The sequence below is a fragment of the Rana temporaria genome, chromosome 3 (assembly GCF_905171775.1).
Source record: "Rana temporaria chromosome 3, aRanTem1.1, whole genome shotgun sequence".
Lineage (NCBI taxonomy): Eukaryota > Metazoa > Chordata > Amphibia > Anura > Ranidae > Rana > Rana temporaria.
Genome location: NC_053491.1, coordinates 166,459,725 through 166,477,686, shown reverse-complemented (window position 1 = coordinate 166,477,686; position 17,962 = coordinate 166,459,725). Strand labels below are relative to the sequence as shown.

Sequence of the window (17,962 nt, the reverse complement as noted above, 5' to 3'; positions counted from 1 at the left end):
TACAACCATCGTACAGAAGCCCTCTGGCAGACATGTATGGTGAAAACGGTCCGACGGACCGCTTTCACCATACATGTTTGTTCGTGTGTACCCGGCCTGAAACGTGGAAACTTTTGCATCTGAACCCATTTTTTTGCTTCTGAAAAAACGAGGATAAACGCAACTGCCGAAAAACGCTGAAAAACGTGACTGTGCGCATGGACACCAAGGATAATATTGAATGTGTTCAGGGGCAGTTGAAAAGGCTGTCCAACTGCCTCTGAACACGTGTTTACCAGCGTCTCGTGTGCATGGGCCTAAGGTGAAAAAACACGGGGGGTTACAACCCATTTAAGAAAAAAAGAGGGAGAAAAAATGCATCAAAAACGCACATGCAGAAAAGCACTGGAACGCATCCAGACTGCATTTCTATGGTGTGAACTGTCCCTCAATCATTCAACCAGCACATTTCCAGCCTCATTCACACTGGGTGAATTGTTATGTGAATGTTTTATAATCACACCCCGCGGTGTGAAGGAGCCCAGACTGGGTAAACAAGTGAAAGCAATCCTCCATGACAGGAATACAGACAGCATAACACCCTGGCACATACCTCCCAACATTTTGAGATGGGAATGAGGGACACCTATCAGCAAAAGTATGCTGGCATAGGACACACCCCCTGTCATGCCCCCTTAAAGGAGTTCTCCAAGCTAAAACTTTTAACCCCCGCTGTGCCCGGGCTGTAAAACTATACAAAATAAACTTTCACTTACCTGCCTACGATCCCCCGTTGTTCCGATATCGCCGTCCCGTTCTCCGGTCCCGGTCTCTTCCACTTCCTGCAGGTCGGTGACTCACAGTGCGCTCAGCCTATCAGCGGCCGCAGCAATGTCCCGTCGCGGCCGCTGATAGGCTGAGCGCACTGTGAGTCACCGACCCGCAGGAAGTGGAAGAGACGGGACCGGAGAACGGGACGGGCGATATCGGAACAACGGGGGATCGTAGGCAGGTAAGTGAAAGTTTATTTTGTATAGTTTTACAGCCCGGGCACAGCGGGGGTTAAAAGTTTTAGCTTGGAGAACTCCTTTAAAGGAAAATTGTACAAAAAAGAAGATTTGGTAAACCCACAAGTGTTTTTTTTTACCACTACTATTCCTTTATATTGGCTTTTGGAATTTACAAATGCAGCAATTTAGAAATCAGATGAAAGGTTTATAACCGGGAAACATTTTTTGAAAGATAAAAAGTGCATTTTATATACAACTAAATAGATCATACCAAAATGAGGGACAGATGAGGAGGAATGAGGGACAGAACAGAGGGACATTTCTCAAAATCAGGGACAGTTGGGAGCTATGCCCTGGCAGAGGTTCCAACCCCCCCAGTGGTGGCGTGGTTGTTAGAAGGCCTGTGCCCAATTGTGACAACAACCACCCTCTATACTTCTCATAAAATCTTCTATCTATAGAACAGCAGGGAAAGTCCAAACACTGAACTGGCGCAGTGTGGCAGGTGAGGGCGCTGTTTTGAGACATGTCACAGCACAGCGCGCTCCCGTCACCCCAGGCCGAGCGCGCCCCCGTTCCTTCTCCTGTGGGCGGGCCGCGGAGGGGACCTCAGACTCCGCCCACGTGTGTCGTGCGCAGTCAGTCAGGAAAAGGGGGTGAAGAAGATGGCGGATGTGGAGGAGCAGCTGTCTGATGAGGAGAAGGTCGGTGTTGTGTGATGTGTGTGAAGAATGAGCGCCTCTCCTTGTAGAGGGAGGGGTGCGGGGGAGTCCGGTGTAGAGGGTGGGGGTCCCCGGTATGTGGGGGGCGGGGAGGGGCCCGGCTGAGGTGTCTCAGGTAAGTGGGCTCCGGTCAGGGTGGGGTTGGCTGACTTCCGCCTCTTCTTCCTCCCAGCCGGTCCGCTCCTTGTACGGCCTCAGCCGAAAATAGGAGGCAGAAGGGCGGAGGCTGTCAGTGTGTGGGACATCCCCCCTGTCACCGGTCACCCTGCACACCCCCCACTCCTCCTCATTAGTCTGGGTGATGTCCGCCTATTACTGACCCCTGGGAACTTCTCCATCCTGGGTGTTTTGGTACTTCCTCCCCCCCTCCTGCTACTATGATTACCACCACACTATGACTGAAACAGGAAGTGAGGGAATCCACAACTAGTGTCCCCATTGGAAGATTCCCCCTCTATTCTTCTGGTGACAACCTAAAGTTTGGGATTTCCTTTCACTCTCGATAAGCAGCCCAAATAGAGAGTGTGATTCGCCCTAATGGGACACAGACAGCAATAAAAACCTGACAGGCTTTGATCCATCTTCACTCCAGAAGTTTCGGCATCCGTTTTCATTTAAGGTGGAATAGTTTTGGATAGAGTAGTTGAAACCTCCAAGTTTTCTGTAAAGTTTTTGGAAACTTTTTTTTTTTATCTATTCTCCTTCCCTGCTCTTTGCTGTGGTTTTGCACAGAGCAGTCCTGATTCTTTTTGGGTTCCCCACCATTGCTCTGGGCTCCTCCTCCTCCTCCTTGTTGTGCCTCTATGGGTCTTCAAACTATGGCCCTCCAGCTGTTCAGGAACTACAATTCCCATCATGCCTAGTCATGTCTGTGAATGTCAGAGTTTTACAATGCCTCATGAGATGTGTAGTTCCGGAACAGCTGGAGGGCCGTAGTTTGAGGATCCCTGCTAGGAAGAAGTTCTGTCTCTCTTCACAGGGCAGAGAGGCATCAGGGAGAGCCATTGGCTCCTGTTGCTCTCAGTCTGTGTCTATGGATGCTGACGGTGCAGCTCAGGATCAAGCCCGCAGCTGTACCACCATTGGAAGTGGCTTCCTATAGTGGCACACCTTTTGGGCTCGATACCGAGCCATGCTGTTGGCATCCATAGACAAAGACAGCAGGGCATCCACCCCACCTCTCAGTGTTTGAGAGCAACTGGAGCCAATGGCTCTCCCTGATGCTGCTCTGCCCTGTGAGAAGGGACAGAAGTGGGAGAGCTGCTGCTCTTGTGTACATCGCTGGATCGGGCTCAGGTAAACATAGGGGAAGGGAGCTGCACACAGAAGTGGGGTGTTTTTTTTTTGTTTTTTTTTACTTTAATGCAGAGAATGCTATAAACGGCTTAAACAAAAACCTATGGACTATGAGGACAAGCCTACACAAGATATTCACTTGGTGTCAAATCAGGCAGGAGCTCATACTTCATACAACATGGTTGAAGGTACAATCATATTGTGTAGTGTGTGGTCAGCTTTAGATTCCCTTTCCATTTCTTTTGTGGTGCCAAGTCATCAGAAGTCGATCTCCTATAGAATGAATCTGAGGCTGCTGCCATACAAACAACCCTGCCACCTGCGAAAAATTGTCAGAAAAAGTTCATTAACCACTTCAATACCAGGCACTTGCACCCCGTTCCTACCCAAGCCAACCTTCAGCTTTCAGTGCAGTCGCTGCTTAACCACTTAAGCCCCGGACCTTTAGGCAGCTAAATGCCCAGGCCAGGTTTTGCGATTCGGCACTGCGTCGCTTTAACAGACAATTGCGCGGTCGTGCGACGTATCTCCCAAACAAAATTGCTGTCCTTTTTTCCCCACAAATAGAGCTTTCTTTTGGTGGTATTTGATCACCTCTGCGGTTTTTATTTTTTGCGCTATAAACAAAAATAGAGCGACAATTTTGAAAAAAAAATGCAATATTTTTTACTTTTTGCTATAATATCCCCCAAAAACATATAAACATTTATTTTTTTTCCTCAGTTTAGGCCGATACGTATTCTAATGCCTATTTTTGTTAAAAAAAATCGCAACAAGCGTTTATCGATTGGTTTGCGCAAAATTTATAGCGTTTACAAAATAGGGGATAGTTTTATTGCATTATTTTTATTTTATTTTTTTTACTACTAAGGGCGGCGATCAGCTTTTTTCTTTTTTCTTTTTTGTGACTGCGACATTATGGCGGACACTTCGGACATTTTTGACACATTTTTGGGACCATTGTCATTTTCACAGCAAAAAATGCATTTAAATTGCATTGTTTACTGTGAAAATGACAGTTGCAGTTTGGGAGTTAACCACAGGGGGCGCTGAAGGTGTTATGCTTCACCTGGTGTGTGTTTACAACTGTAGGGGGGTGTGGCTGTAGGTCTGACGTCATCGATCGAGTCTTCCTATAAAAGGGATCACTCGATCGATGCAGCCGCCACAGTGAAGCACGGGGAAGCCGTGTTTACATACGGCTCTCCCCGTTCTTCAGCTCCGGGGAGCGATCGCGAGGGGGCGGCTAGAAACGAATAGCCGCACCCTCATCGCTCCCTGAGGCTTACCTGACCGCTGCATGTACCGGGGGGGTCTTGATTGGACCCCCGACCCTAGGAAAGGCAGCAACGTGCGGGCATGTCGTTCTGCCTGTCCGTGCCATTTTGCCGATGTATATGTACATGCGGCGGTCGTTAGGCGGTTAAATTACAATTGCGCAGTCATGCTACACTGTACCCAAACAGAATTTTTATAATTTCATTCCCACAAATGGAGCTTTCTTTTGGTGGTATTTGATCACCTCTGTGATTTTTATTTTTTGTTAATCAAAAAAGTTTCTTTTGTTTCTGTTACAAAATTGTATAAATAAGTATGTTTTCTTTTTCACTGATAAGGTGGCACTGACAGGCAACAATGACGTGGCACTGAAAGGCTGCACTGATGGGTACTTATGGTTGACACTGATATGCGGCACTGATAGGCATTGCTGATGGCACTGGGAGGCATTGGGGATGGGCACTGATTGGCAGCTGCCTGGGCACAGATTGGAATTTCCCTGGTGGTCTAGGGTGTCATTTCTGGTTGTCCAGTGTGGTGGTCAACGGCTTTTCCTGTTTACGTCGTGATTGGACCCGGCTGATCACGTGGTAGAGAGCCTCCGTCAGAGGCTCTTTACCGAGATCTGTGTAAAAGTGTGTCACACCGCACCACCAATCGCCACCCCCAAGGGCGCGCGGCAGCTGTTATCCTGCTGGATGTCATCTGACGCCCAGTCAGGATAAGTGAACCACCGCCCGGCTGTCATTCTGCTATAGGCCGGGTGGGAAGTGGTTAAAAAGGAGGTCTAGCCTCCCCACGAAAAATTAAGTTGGCTACAAATACTGCAGCTGCTGACTTTTAATATATGTACACTTACATGGCTGGGGTGCCGACAGCGTGAGCTCCCTGGAAAGGTAAGTTTCCAGTCACAGCCGATCACATATAAACAGACTTGATGGCTATCGGCATTCCTTTCCTCACGCCAGTCACAGGGGACATGTACACAGATAATCAGAGCACTGATCATCCATGTCTTGATGATCAGTGCAGCTTTATCAGCGCTCAATCAGTGAAGGAGAAAAGTTCTAATTTGCTAAATTTTATAACTAATACAAAGTTGTTGTTTTTTTTTTTTCAAAAATGTTGGTCTTTTTTTCTTTTGTTTAGCAAAAGAGTAAAAAAAAAACATTGGCAATTAAATGCCCTCAAACTAAAGCTCCTTCTGAAATGTATACAAATTTCATTTGGGTACAGTGTTGCATGACTGCGCAACAGAACGGAAAGCTGAAAACTTGGCCTGGTCAGGAAGGGGGAGGAAGTGCCCTTTATTGAATTAGTTGAACCACAAAGGTGTGAACCAGCCCTTTCAATGCCATCTCTCATCCTTGGGTTAATACTTGTTAAAGGGTTAATACTTGTTCTTTTCACACCTCCAATCTAAACTGTTTTAGGACCCTCCGACGAGCAATCCACAGGGGCTTGCTCTTCAGAAGGCTATGACAGGGAGGAGACGTTGTGTTGCCTGCTCCCCACCTGTTTTAATACCTAAAAGCACACACTTTTTTTTACAATTGTATACATTTGTGGTGCAACCCTATTCAGTATTGCCCAGTACAGAGGGTTTAATTTGCAGCAGCAGTATGTGTACACATCCGTTCCCTGCCTTCGCCGCTTAAGAAGGATTGGTTAGGGGGGCAGTAAAAATGTGGCTCAGCTTTGTGTAAACTATAAATGAGCCATCGATGAACGGCACTGGTTGAAACATTTTCAGCGTTTAGTAGTTTTGGTATTGTCAGATGTCTGTTTCCTGGCTGTGCGATGTGGTTTCTTACTACAGCCCCTACTTCCTGTAGTGAGTGGTAAGTATTAACCCTTTGCCGGAGTGCCTTCATATTTGAGTAAAAAAAAAAAAAGATGACAGTCATTTTACATCACGCTAGTTGTAGTTAAAAATACATAACCAAGTTAATTGGTGTTTTTATATCTGTGTGGAGTTCGGCTATAAAAAGAATCTGTCAGGAGTTGGGAAAAAGAAATCTCTCAGGTTTAAGAGTGCAAGCACCTAGAGATGCCTGTACATACGTGCCACAGCCCCTCGGGTACAGACAATACTGAGCTGGTCTGACTTCTCATTGGTGCCCAAAGCTTGTACGCCCCCCTCTGGCTTCTGTGCATTCCTGTTAGCCACTGATTGAGCCCATTAGAGAAATGTGTGGGGGTGAGAGGTAGCAGCAGCCTAATACTACCCAGAAGCTTCTGAGCCTCAGAACAGACTTATGTTTGGCTTAAAGTGAACCTGTGACAAGGCTGTGGACAATCGAGTCTTTACATATGGGTATCAAGCAGTAAAGTATCTATCTCTCTTCCAGTAGTGATTTGACAGCCTTCCGATCTTATGTAAACATGCGCATGTTTGTTGCCTACATCAAAAGGCTGTTATGCGCTTTGAGAATGAATTGCTTCTAAATGACAACAGCTACATATGTCATTGAGAGTTGGTTTTAACCGCTACCCACCCGGTCAATGTACATAAATGGCCAGGAGGGAGCTTCCCCCTTCTGAGCGATGTATGGGTACATCCACTTAGAACAGGTGCCTGCACACGCCCCTATCCTGTGATCTTTGGACACATCACAGATCAGGACATGGGCGCTGTGATTGGCCCTCCCGATCACATGATGGCTGTGTCCAATCGCAGCCATCAAACTGTAAACAGAGACCTGTGTCTGTGTTGTCTTCCTTGCTGAGCTCGGGGTGGGGGTAGCAGTAGCAGGGGGATGCTGCAGCTTGTGACAGCTCTGTGTGTAACTGATGATTTGTATTCAGTTACACAGAGATCACATATACTGCAGCCATCCCCACACAGTACACCAAGCACCACTGTCCCTGTGCAAAATGTAAAGTCCCCCCGTGCTCGTGGGCAAAGGTGAATGCACATGTTGGTCCTGTACACATACGTAAACAACTATAGCCCCACACATGAGGTATCGCCACAAAAGTCAGAGCAGGAGCAATAATTGTAGCACCAGACCTCCTGTGTATTATATTAGTATATATTTTTGATATCTGATTTATTATGATGTTACGGCTTACTAATTCTTAAATGCAGTGCATACATTGGCATTGTTTTTCAACAGACCAAGCTGTCCAGCAAAACTGGCAGTTAGAATGTTGAGACAAGCCTTTACCCCAAGGGCTCTTTCACATAGGCGGTCCACTGATCCCCCACTGAGCAGGTGTATGAGAGGTCCATCTTCGCTCACTATGCAGAGACGGACCTGTCTGACCCCCGATCTCCTCTATGGGGAGATCGGATGAAAAATAGGGTCTTCATCAGTCTGGCAGAGGGCTTGTAGTTTGCAATAAACAGGGAGGATGATGATGAGCAAGCACCTAGTTCATTCACAAGCCATTACGCTTTCATGCCCACTGTATTGAGCTGAAAGCTGTAGGGCTGGTGTGGGCCTGACATTGCACCCACGATCACTGATCACAGGTGCAATGCTTTACAGGCTCCTGTGGGGGGGGGGGGGGATGTTCATTTATTTAAAAAAAAAAAAATCTGCAAAAATATGTGCACTTATTCTTTCCCAGATGGTGAAGGTAGGCTTTAAAACATGTTAGCTGGAGTTTGGCTTTATTTGTTAGTGAAGTCTCTGTAGACATTGAGTGTACTGCAGCTAATTTTAGCACATTGCAGCTAAAAAGAACCCATATGTTACAGGCATTTAACCTCCCTTTTTTGTTTCTGCCTCTAAACACCCTTTAGTCAGTGTTAGCCTTTGTGTCCATGCACACATAGACATTTAGCGTCAGGAGAAAAAAACATCATCAATTGCACATTCAGAGAGGAGAGTTTGGCCAGAAAAATGTGCAAACACAGGTTTATGCACGTTCACATTTTAATGCATTATAATGACTAGAGTGATTTATAGGGGTGCACCAAATGGGACATTTTGTTGCTGAAAATGAAGGATACACTAGGCCAAAAACCAATACTGAAAATAACCGTTTAAAAAAAAAATATTTTTATACATAATTGTATTATATTCAACTTTTTAATTAATATCATCAATTTAAGATGATATGAATGTGTTGGCTATTATTTTAGTGCAAGAAAGGTCAAGTAAAATGCAGACCTCAGTCTCTAACCATCTCATGTATCATGTCTGCAATCTCTTACTTAAAGGAGAAGTCCAGGCTGAGCTTTTTAGGCTGGGTCTCTCCTAAGGGTCACAGGAGTACAATTAGTTTTGCACTCCTGTGACCCGTTTTCAGCAGAGAGCGGTCTGAAGTCCACTCTCCGCTGACGTCACTGCCATCCGTAAGGGCCAGTGGGTCATCCCGACTTCCAGGTCTGGATCCGCCAGCTGCACTAATTGATGGCTGTCTCAGCGTATCTGTGAGCTGCTGAGAGGGCCGCTACTAGCCCCTCCAATGAGTGCTGAGAAGTAGAGCAGAAGCTGTGCTGACTGACAGTCGGTATCACTCTGCTCGGGGAGGAGTGAGAACCGAGCCATCGGCGCTGTTTGGTGGCCCGGTTCTTGGTGCAGAGACGCCGGGGGACAGATGCAGCATCGGTCTGCATCCACCGAGGTAAGTATGAATAGGGAATAAAAAAAACCCCTATACATACTCTTTTAAACGCACTGCTAATAGTATTTGCAAAATTTCAATTCGGTGTACCTCTAGAAGACATGATACAAGAGATCAATGCAGCCTCAACAGTGACTGTCATATTCGGCTGGATCAGAGCGGCATCTCCATGTGTCCCGGAGCAGATTTGAATTGACTCGGCTGCAATAACAATGTCCCGCCTCCTGTGATCACGTTTTACTGATTCAATTTTCCACTATTGGATCAGTGTGCCGTCTATCACAGGAGGCGGGACATTGTTACTGCTGTCTGTGTAATTCTGACAGGCGCGAGTAGAGGAGAGACGATCGGCTGCTCTCCTGACGGGTGGGGTCTGTGTTGATTGTTTATCAGCGCTGCCCGCCCAGGACCACCAGGATGCTGCCGGAACCACCAGGGATGGCCACCACACTGGACCACCAGGTATGCCCCCCCTAGACCACCAGGCAGCTGCTAATCAAATGCCTACCAGTGCCAGAGCCACCACTGATGCCTATCAGTGCCACCCATAAGTACCGATCAGTGTTGCCTATCAGTGCCACCCATGAGTGCCCATCATTGGTGCCGCCTTATCAGTGCCCATCAGTGAAGGAGAAAACGTACTTATTTACAAAATTGTATAACAGAAACTTTTTTTTTTTTTTCAAAGTTTTTTTTCTTTGCTTAGCAAAAAATAAAAACCGCAGAGGTGATCAAATACCACCAAAAGAAAGCTCTATTTGTGGGAACAAAATGATTAAAATCTAGTTTGGGTACAGCGTAGCATAACCGCGCAATTGTCATTTAAATGGCGCAGAAAGCTGAGGCTTGGGCAGGAAGGGGGTGTAAGTGGCTGGCATTGAAGTGGTTAAGCAGTTTTTTTTCCTCGAGGAGGAAAGGTGTCTAAAAGAGCGCAGTGTGCATGAAGCCTAAATGTAATCGTGCATCTAACACTATCCTCTCCCCAGATTGATAATGTTGCTGTTTAAATGTGTCTCGGTTGCAACTCTGCCTAGAGTGGATACACCCTAAGGGCTCTTTTAGACCTGTGATTTGGGGGCAGTAGACCCTCATGAAAAAATGGATGTTACCGGCGCAAAAAATACAAATAAAAAGAAAAAAGGGGATGTTTTACTAAATGAATCCCTTGTTATTTGGTTTGCTGCAATCAAAAATGAATATCACTTGGGGTGATGTGCCAAGAATATTTAAACAATAAATGGATTACGCTAACCTATTAAATCCAAAATTGGCAAGTAATCTATCTTTATAACCCTAATAAAGTGTATCTTGTGCAGTATATCTATGTGCATATGTTACAAAAAGTATATATTTTGTGTGTCCCACTGTTTAAGTAAACCCTCATGGTTGAGTTTTTCCCTTTTTACATCGGAGGCAGTGGCCGGGGATGTATACGTGCAGCGACACTGCTTTGCAGCTGCTGCAGGAATTATACCCCCTGTTGCACTCGGTAGGTGTTATCATCTTTACAGTTGGAAACCACCCAGATGCCTGGGTCGGCAGCTGGCTCAGCCTCTCGTCTGTGCCACTGAGAGACTGAGCCAGCCACTCCCGCTCCCTCCACAGTCACCAGCTCTCTGCAGCCTGAAGACTGAAATCTGAGCTTTTCTTGGAATTTTCTAGGGCAGTCATCTACTTCCCAAACATTCCCTTTATTTTTTTATTTTTTTTTAATCTTGGTTTGTCCTCTTTTGCAGTTCTCAAATGGGAGGGTCTTGGTCTTGCCTTGCATGTCCTATATCCTATAGCGGGTTCCAGCTATCTCTTGTCGGTGTTATGGAAGATAATTGGAATATATATATATTTTTTTTTTACTAGTAATGGCGGCGATCTGCAAAATTTTGTTTTATTTATAGTGACTGCGATATTGTGGCAGACGTATCGGACACTTGACACTATTTTGGGACTATTCACATTTATACAGCTATAAAAACGCACTGATTACTGTATAAATGTGACTTGCAGTGAAGGGGTTAACACTAGGGGGCGATCAAGGGGTTAAATGTGTTACCTAGGGAGTGATTCTAACTGTAGGGGGAGGGGACTCACAAGGGGAGGAGACCGATCAGTGTTTCTCTGTACTAGGAACACACCATCGGTCTCCTCTCACCTGACAGGACATAGATCTGTGTGTTTACACACAGATCCACAATCCTGCTCTGTTACCGGGCAATCGCATGTGCCTGACGTCATTTGACGCCCGGCCAGAACGAGAGCCGCACCGCCCAGCCGTGATTTGACGGGCGGGAAGCAGTTATAGTAATACTAAGGCCTCATGGCACACTGGATATTTTTACAGCTACTGTTTTTGGCTTTAGACGTTTTTTTTTTCTACAGTCAATAAACTCTCTAGCATGTCATCCTGTGTGTCCAGAGGCGATTCAGTTCGCATGTGTTGCGCTTTACAAGTCTCTCACTCACTCATATAGGCTGTTATCAACTGTTTTGGCTGTAAAAAAAATAAATAAAAACTTAGTGGGTTCTGAGAGGAGTTTTTCAGCTCTAATGTCAACGGCCCAAAGATGCGGCTCACCAACGTTTAACAACATGTTTGATCCATTGGACATCAAAAAACTTTAAACTCTAACGCTGAGCCCTGGTTCACACTGGGTACGATTTGAGATGCGATTTGACATGTCAAATCGCATCTCAAATCGTCGGCAATGGCACTGTCCTAATCAGTGCGACGCCGCATCTGCGATTTCAAAAAGTAGTTCCTGTACTACTTTTTGCGATTTCGGGCCGCGATTTACATTAAATTGCGGCCGAAATCGCGGTAATATCGCGGTAAAATTTTACCGCGATTTTTGAATTCGCAGCAGTGTGAACCTAGGCTGAAACACGCTAAAAAAACGCTATTGCAAAAACATTGAAAAACTCACTGCAAAGCTACTGCCATTTTTATGTTATTATAACGTCCAGTGTGCATGAGGCCTAAAGCTTTGTTTGTTATTTGGGGGGCAAACTGTTTTATGCTTACTGCTCTGTGCAGTAGTTTTTCACACAGCAGCCCTGATCCTCTTCTTTTCAGGTCCCTTGCCGGTATTCTGTCAGAATTGGCAACCTATTAAAATGGGTAACGGAAGTGACGTTCCGTCACAACACCTCGATGGCCATCTTGCTACACCCCGCACTTGTCCGCAGTAATCCTGCAGTCAGAAGGTGACATCTTTTTACACCCAGCCAAGTCTTTAATTTCACACTTATTCTTACCAGTAAACTGAGCTTATATAGTGAAATACAGTATTTTATAATCCGTGCAGCTGCTTGCTGATCTCAGAGATTTGCTAATCTGACAAAACACTGCTGCTTTTATTCAGCATCAAAACAGTCTGATGGATTTAAAAATACTGTATCTCACTATATAAGCTCAGTTTATTGGTAAAAAGTGTAAAATGCAAGACTTGGGTGGGTGTAAAAAGATGTCTGCTGCCGCCTTCTGACTGCAGTGGGGTGTACCAAGATGGTTGTCCGTGTAGTGATGGAGCGTCACTTCCGTTGCCTAATCTGACGGGTTGCTGATTCTGACGGAACACCAGAATTCCTGGCTCGTCCCCCTCCAGCAGTGCCCCCAGAGAAAGCTGCTTGCCATGGGAGCAACACTTATGTGCTCGCTCCCAAGCTGCTTCTCTATGTGTTAATAAGACACACAGAGCCGTGGCTCTCTCCTCATTGGCTCGCTTGTTGTGATTGACAGCCGTGGGGGGCCAATGGCCTCCCGCTGCTGTCTCAGCCAATGAGGAGGAAGAGTCCCCGATCCAGCAGGACCATTGCTGGATCGGGGGGGGGGGGGGCTGCACACAAGGTTTCTTTTACTTGCCTACATTAGGTAAAAACCTTCAGCCACTTTAGCTAAAATCCAGCCACAGACAACATATTTTATGTAGCACTCACCTCTCTTGGCAACAATCCTCCAGTGTTTGTCTTTGGACATAGTGAATCTGTCTTTGTAGCTTTCCTGCAGCAGGTTGAAAGCTACAACAATTATACTTTCTATTAACTCGGCAAACGGGAATTAAAACAAAAAAAAATCCTCCAGGCAGACCTACAAAACAAACTTGTCATAGCAGTTTCGCACTGGTTTTTTATATTGTCCTAGAAGGAGGTGATTATAGTATTTGTGTATTTTCATTTAGTTTCTCTCCTCTCTTCCACAAGCGCTTTGATTTTAGGAAGGGCTAGTCGTTTTGTTTGCATAGCAATTTCACAGTCCATAATAATTTGACACGCGTACCGGCGCAGGAGCTGAGCATTTTTGAGCTGTGCAGCCCTGCTGTCTTGCATTCCTTCAGCTGATGACAGGTCAGAACATGGAGTGGACTTGCACAGAGATGGGGGAGAGAAAGAGGCTGTGTCTGAAATGTGCAGTTGGATTCTTCTACATTTCTTATGATCATTTCCTTCCCATGCTAGCAGTGCCACACAGGCAGCTTGTATACATGCATGGCACAGAGGTGGGAGGAGAGGAAGCCTTGCCACACAGGAGTCCTGTGTATGCTGCTGTTAATACAAGCAATACCATAATGTTGTATTATTAACATGGAGTGCAGTTTTGTACAACGGTGTATTCCAGCGAAGAAAGGTGTGTTGTCACCTTCCCTGTTGCCAGCTAAACACACCCACAGCAATACCCACATACCTAGAACCCACCTATAGATACAATCTGTAGGCTAAGGGCTCATTAGAAATGCCATACGGTGCCTTGGTGGATGCACCCTGTCCTCAGCTTCTGAGGCTGCATGTTTTTTTCCGCCCCCAACATAGCAGGGGGTAAAAAAAATTAGCCCATTAAGTTAACCTACCAGCATGTCTTTGGCGTGTGAGAGGAAGCCAGAGTACTCAGAGGAAACCCACGCAAGCATAGAGAAAACATGCAAACTTTGGGCATGCAGTGCCATGCTTGGGATTTCAACCAATGACCCTAGTGCTGCTAGGCGGAATTAAAAAAAAAATTAAATACAGGGTGATGGTATATATGGGTAGAAGGGGTTTAGGGCAGCACAGTGACTCAGTGGTTGGCACTTCTGCCTTGCAGCACTAGTTTTCAATTTAATATTGCAGCCAGAACACTATGCATGCGTGGGTTTCCTCTGGACACTCCAAAGTACTGCTAATGGGTTAATTGGCTTGATGCGTTCACATTCGGGAAAATGTGCGCGCATGTGCAGGTAAATGCCAATGCACAGAAGCATCGATGTTTACACGCGTACAGCCATTCAGTTCTATGACCGATTGTATGCCCCACCTACGGCCCCCTGGGCCGTAGGCATATTTTATTGGATTGCATGGGGAAAATAAAATGCTTTTTTGCAAGAAGCTATTGCCAAAGGGTAGCTTTGTCTGTCATGAAACAAAACCCAACATTATGGGTGTGTGTATTCAAATGACTTCAGTGGGTTTTCCTCAGTTCAGTTATTCAGCGTTGGGGAGCAGTTCCCTATCTGTCCGGTGGATCGTATCCGACGAAAGTTGTATAGAAAATTACAGACCATCCTTTCCCATTCGACTGCCCCATATAGAACAGCGGACTGTGTCTGTGCCCGTTCTGCATAACGGGCACGGACCTGTCATCCCTCACTGAGCAGGCACATCTGCTTGGCGGAGTTCACCCTGTCTGCTAGGGGCCATAATGTGACAGTTTCTTTTAAAAGTAAATTTGTAACTAATGGTCTTTATTTTTTTTAATGTGTGTGTGTGTGTTTTGTCATTGGGAATCATTGTATCAAATTTTTTGTTTTAGGTACGTGTAGCGGCAAAATTCATCATCCATGCCCCACCAGGAGAATTCAACGAAGTATTTAATGGTGAGCAATCCAGTTGATTTGTCTTCTTCTATTCGCTGCTCTCTACTGACATTTACAGATAAAACCAATAGGCAGCTTTTAAAATGCTTTTGTAGCTCAGGACTGGTTTCCAGGGAAATACAAGTCATGACCCTTAGTGGAGCAGTTAAACTGTATTCTTTTTAGGCCTCATTCACACTGGTCTTTTTTGAATGTTTTTTTGGGTGTGTGTGTGTGTGTTTTTTTGTTTCAAACGAGTGGGTTCTGAGAGGCGTTTTCAGCTGAAAAAACGCTCTAACGTCAAACTACGAAAAACGTGGCTCGCCAGTGTTTTTTTAACGTTTTTGATGCATATGCATAAAAAAATGCAATTGCAAAAACTTTGAAAAACTCACTGCAAAGCCACTGGTGTTTTTATAACATTATTATAAGGTCCAGTGTGCATGAGGCCTAAATGTTCTGTAGATTATCTGTATATTTCTGCACAGACTGAAGGGAAAATTTTAGCAGATGAATATCAAGCAAACGGCCCCAGAAGGCCCTTTCACCCCCTTCTTGCTCTCACACCCATAGCCAAATTCTTGTCGGATCATTTCGGCAAAAAAGGTACCCAGAATAAGAATTTACCACACAATTGGACTGTGAAATCCTTCCCCCCCCCCCCCCCCCTCATTTTATTAACCCTTTCATGCCTACACCTATTTCTGACATTTGTTGCCTACAAGTTGAAATGTGGAGAGGGGGGTGTGCCTTTCCGCCAATCAGCAATTTTAGCTATCTTGGCTGTATGCCCAGATATCACACTCTGTTAACCACTTAAGACCCGGACCAATATGTAGGTAAAGGACCTGGCCCCTTTTTGCGATTCGGCACAGGGTCGCTTTAACTGAAAATTGCGCAGTCGTGCGACGTGGAGCGACAATTTTATTTATATTATTATATTATGTGTATTTTATATTACTTTTTGCTATAATAAATATCCCATAATATATATGTGTGTGTGTGTGTGTGTGTGTGTGTGTGTGTTTTTTTATATATATTATTTTCCTCAGTTTAGGCCGATACGTATTCTTCTACAGACGATCACTGACAGCCACACTAGGAAGAACGGGGAAGGTTTGTTTACACTCGCCTCTCCCCTTCCTCCTCTCTGTGACCCGATCGTGGGACACTGGCGGCGAACAGGTCCGCGGTCACGGAGGACCGGGTCGTGAGCGCGCTGCCGGCGGCGTGCTCGCGACCCACGGCTGGGCATCTTAAAGGTGACGTACCTCTACGTCCATGTGCCCAGCCATGCCATTCTGCCGACCTAAATAGTCGTGCGGCAGTCCTTAAGTGGTTAAACAGGAAGAGAGAATTTCCTAACAAGTTCTGAACTTTCTAAACAGTCTATAAATGTGAAGAAAGCAGATATGGATGTAAAACCTATGTGGGGAGATTTGGTTCATCACTGTGTATCATCTGAGGCTGTTCACTTCACTGGGTGTATGGAGGGTTTACATCCACTTTAACTGGTAATTGTGTGGTCATGCAATGCTGTACACAATGAAATTTGCGTCCCTTTTTTTCTGAAAATAGATCTTTCTTTTGGTGGTACTTGATCACCTCTGGGATTTTTATTTTTTGCGATTAAACAAAAAAAAGACCAAAAATTTAGAAAGAAAAGATTTTCTACTTTATTCGTTTTTTTCATTATATAAAAAAACATGTTTAGTCCTACATTTAGGTCAAAATGTATTCAGCCACATGTCTTGGGTAAAATAAAATCTCAATAAGCTTATTTATTGGTTTGTGCAAAAGTTATAGCGTCCACAAACTAGGGTACATTTTCTGGAATTTACGTAGCTTTTAGTTTGACCGTGTATCTCATTTCGCTGCAGTTTTGTAAAGTGACAGTGATTTATTGATACTGCAGTTTGGGGGAGCTCAGCTGGCCGGAGGGGCTAAACTCGGGTGTCTCGGCTGATCCTGCTTTTGGTAACGCTAGTATAGATTTGATCAACAGTGAGGACAAGGGGGCACTCTTTACGTCTAGAGGAAAAGAGATTACACCTCCAAATACGGAAAGGTTTTTTCACAGTAAGAGCTGTGACAATGTGGAACAGACTCCCTCCAGACGTGGTTCTGGCCAGCTCAGTAGATTGCTTTAAGAAAGGCCTGGATTCTTTCCTAAATGTACAGAATATAGCTGAGTACTAAGCTTTGTAGGTAAAGTTGATCCAGGGTAAATCCGATTGCCTCTCGGGGGATCAGGAAGGAATTTTTTTCCCCTGCTGTAGCAAATTGGATCATGCTCTGCTGGGTTTTTTGCCTTCCTCTGGATCAACTGTGGGTATGAAGTTGGGTGTATGGGATTTTACTGTGTTTTTTATTTTGTTTTTTTATTTTTTGTGGTTGAACTGGATGGACTTGTGTCTTTTTTCAACCTGACTAACTATGTAACTATCAGTTCAAAGATATTAATCCGTTCAAACACTATTCTAGTAAGAGAGGTGTATGGTGTGTGTTAGCGCTACTGGCAATCTGACACTGATGTCACCTATACAGTAATTAGAAAAGAGATCTCTACACTATACTAATGACACAGTGACAGGGAGTAAAAAGGGTTAACTAGGGGGCAATCGGGGGGGGGGGGGGGGTTAAACCTTTATTGGGGAAATATATGGCAGGTACACTGACGCTATACAAGACTTACTCTGCCACTAACTAGCGTCACCTGTGACACTAACTACAGTGATCAGACAGTAAATCGGTACACTATGCTAGTGACACTGTGACGGGGTTAAAGGGTTACCTGGGGAGCGATCAAGGGGTTAAACCTTCTTTGGGAAATATATGGTGGATACACTGGTGCTATACAAGACTAATGCTGCCGTGACCCTAAATACAGTGATCAGAAAATAGATCTGTACACAATATTAATGACAGAGCGTGAAAGGGTTAACTGGGGGCGATCAGGGGTTTAAACCTTTATTGGGAAATATATGGGGGGTTACCCTAAACCTACCGGGTTCTACCACTACTGCGCAGCCGAGCCGCCTTGCCGCAGTATATAGGCGAAAGGCGGTCGGCAAGTGGTTGTAAATCTTCTCCTATACTCCGTGAAGTGACCGGCCTCAGATGATACACAGATATGGAACAAATCTCCCCACATAAGTTTTACATGTATGTCTGCTGTCTTTCCCTTTCTACGCTCTTTGGAAAATGCAGATTGTGTTAAAAATCTTTCTTTTTGAGCAGTACATAGGGGTGGGTGTGGAGTCTGGCCTTATACTGT

General features: G+C 45.2%; 1 protein-coding gene across 1 annotated transcript in view; it reads left to right on the top strand.

The window, feature by feature from the left end:
* The window catches only part of LOC120930396 (F-actin-capping protein subunit alpha-2-like), a 54,890-nt gene that overhangs the window by 15,538 nt on the left and 21,390 nt on the right, over positions 1-17,962 (top strand). Inside the window, exons 2-3 of the mRNA XM_040341588.1 lie at positions 1,549-1,693; positions 14,643-14,706. Coding sequence (XP_040197522.1) covers positions 1,549-1,693; positions 14,643-14,706 — 209 coding nt within the window. The remainder of the gene's footprint in view (positions 1-1,548; positions 1,694-14,642; positions 14,707-17,962) is intronic.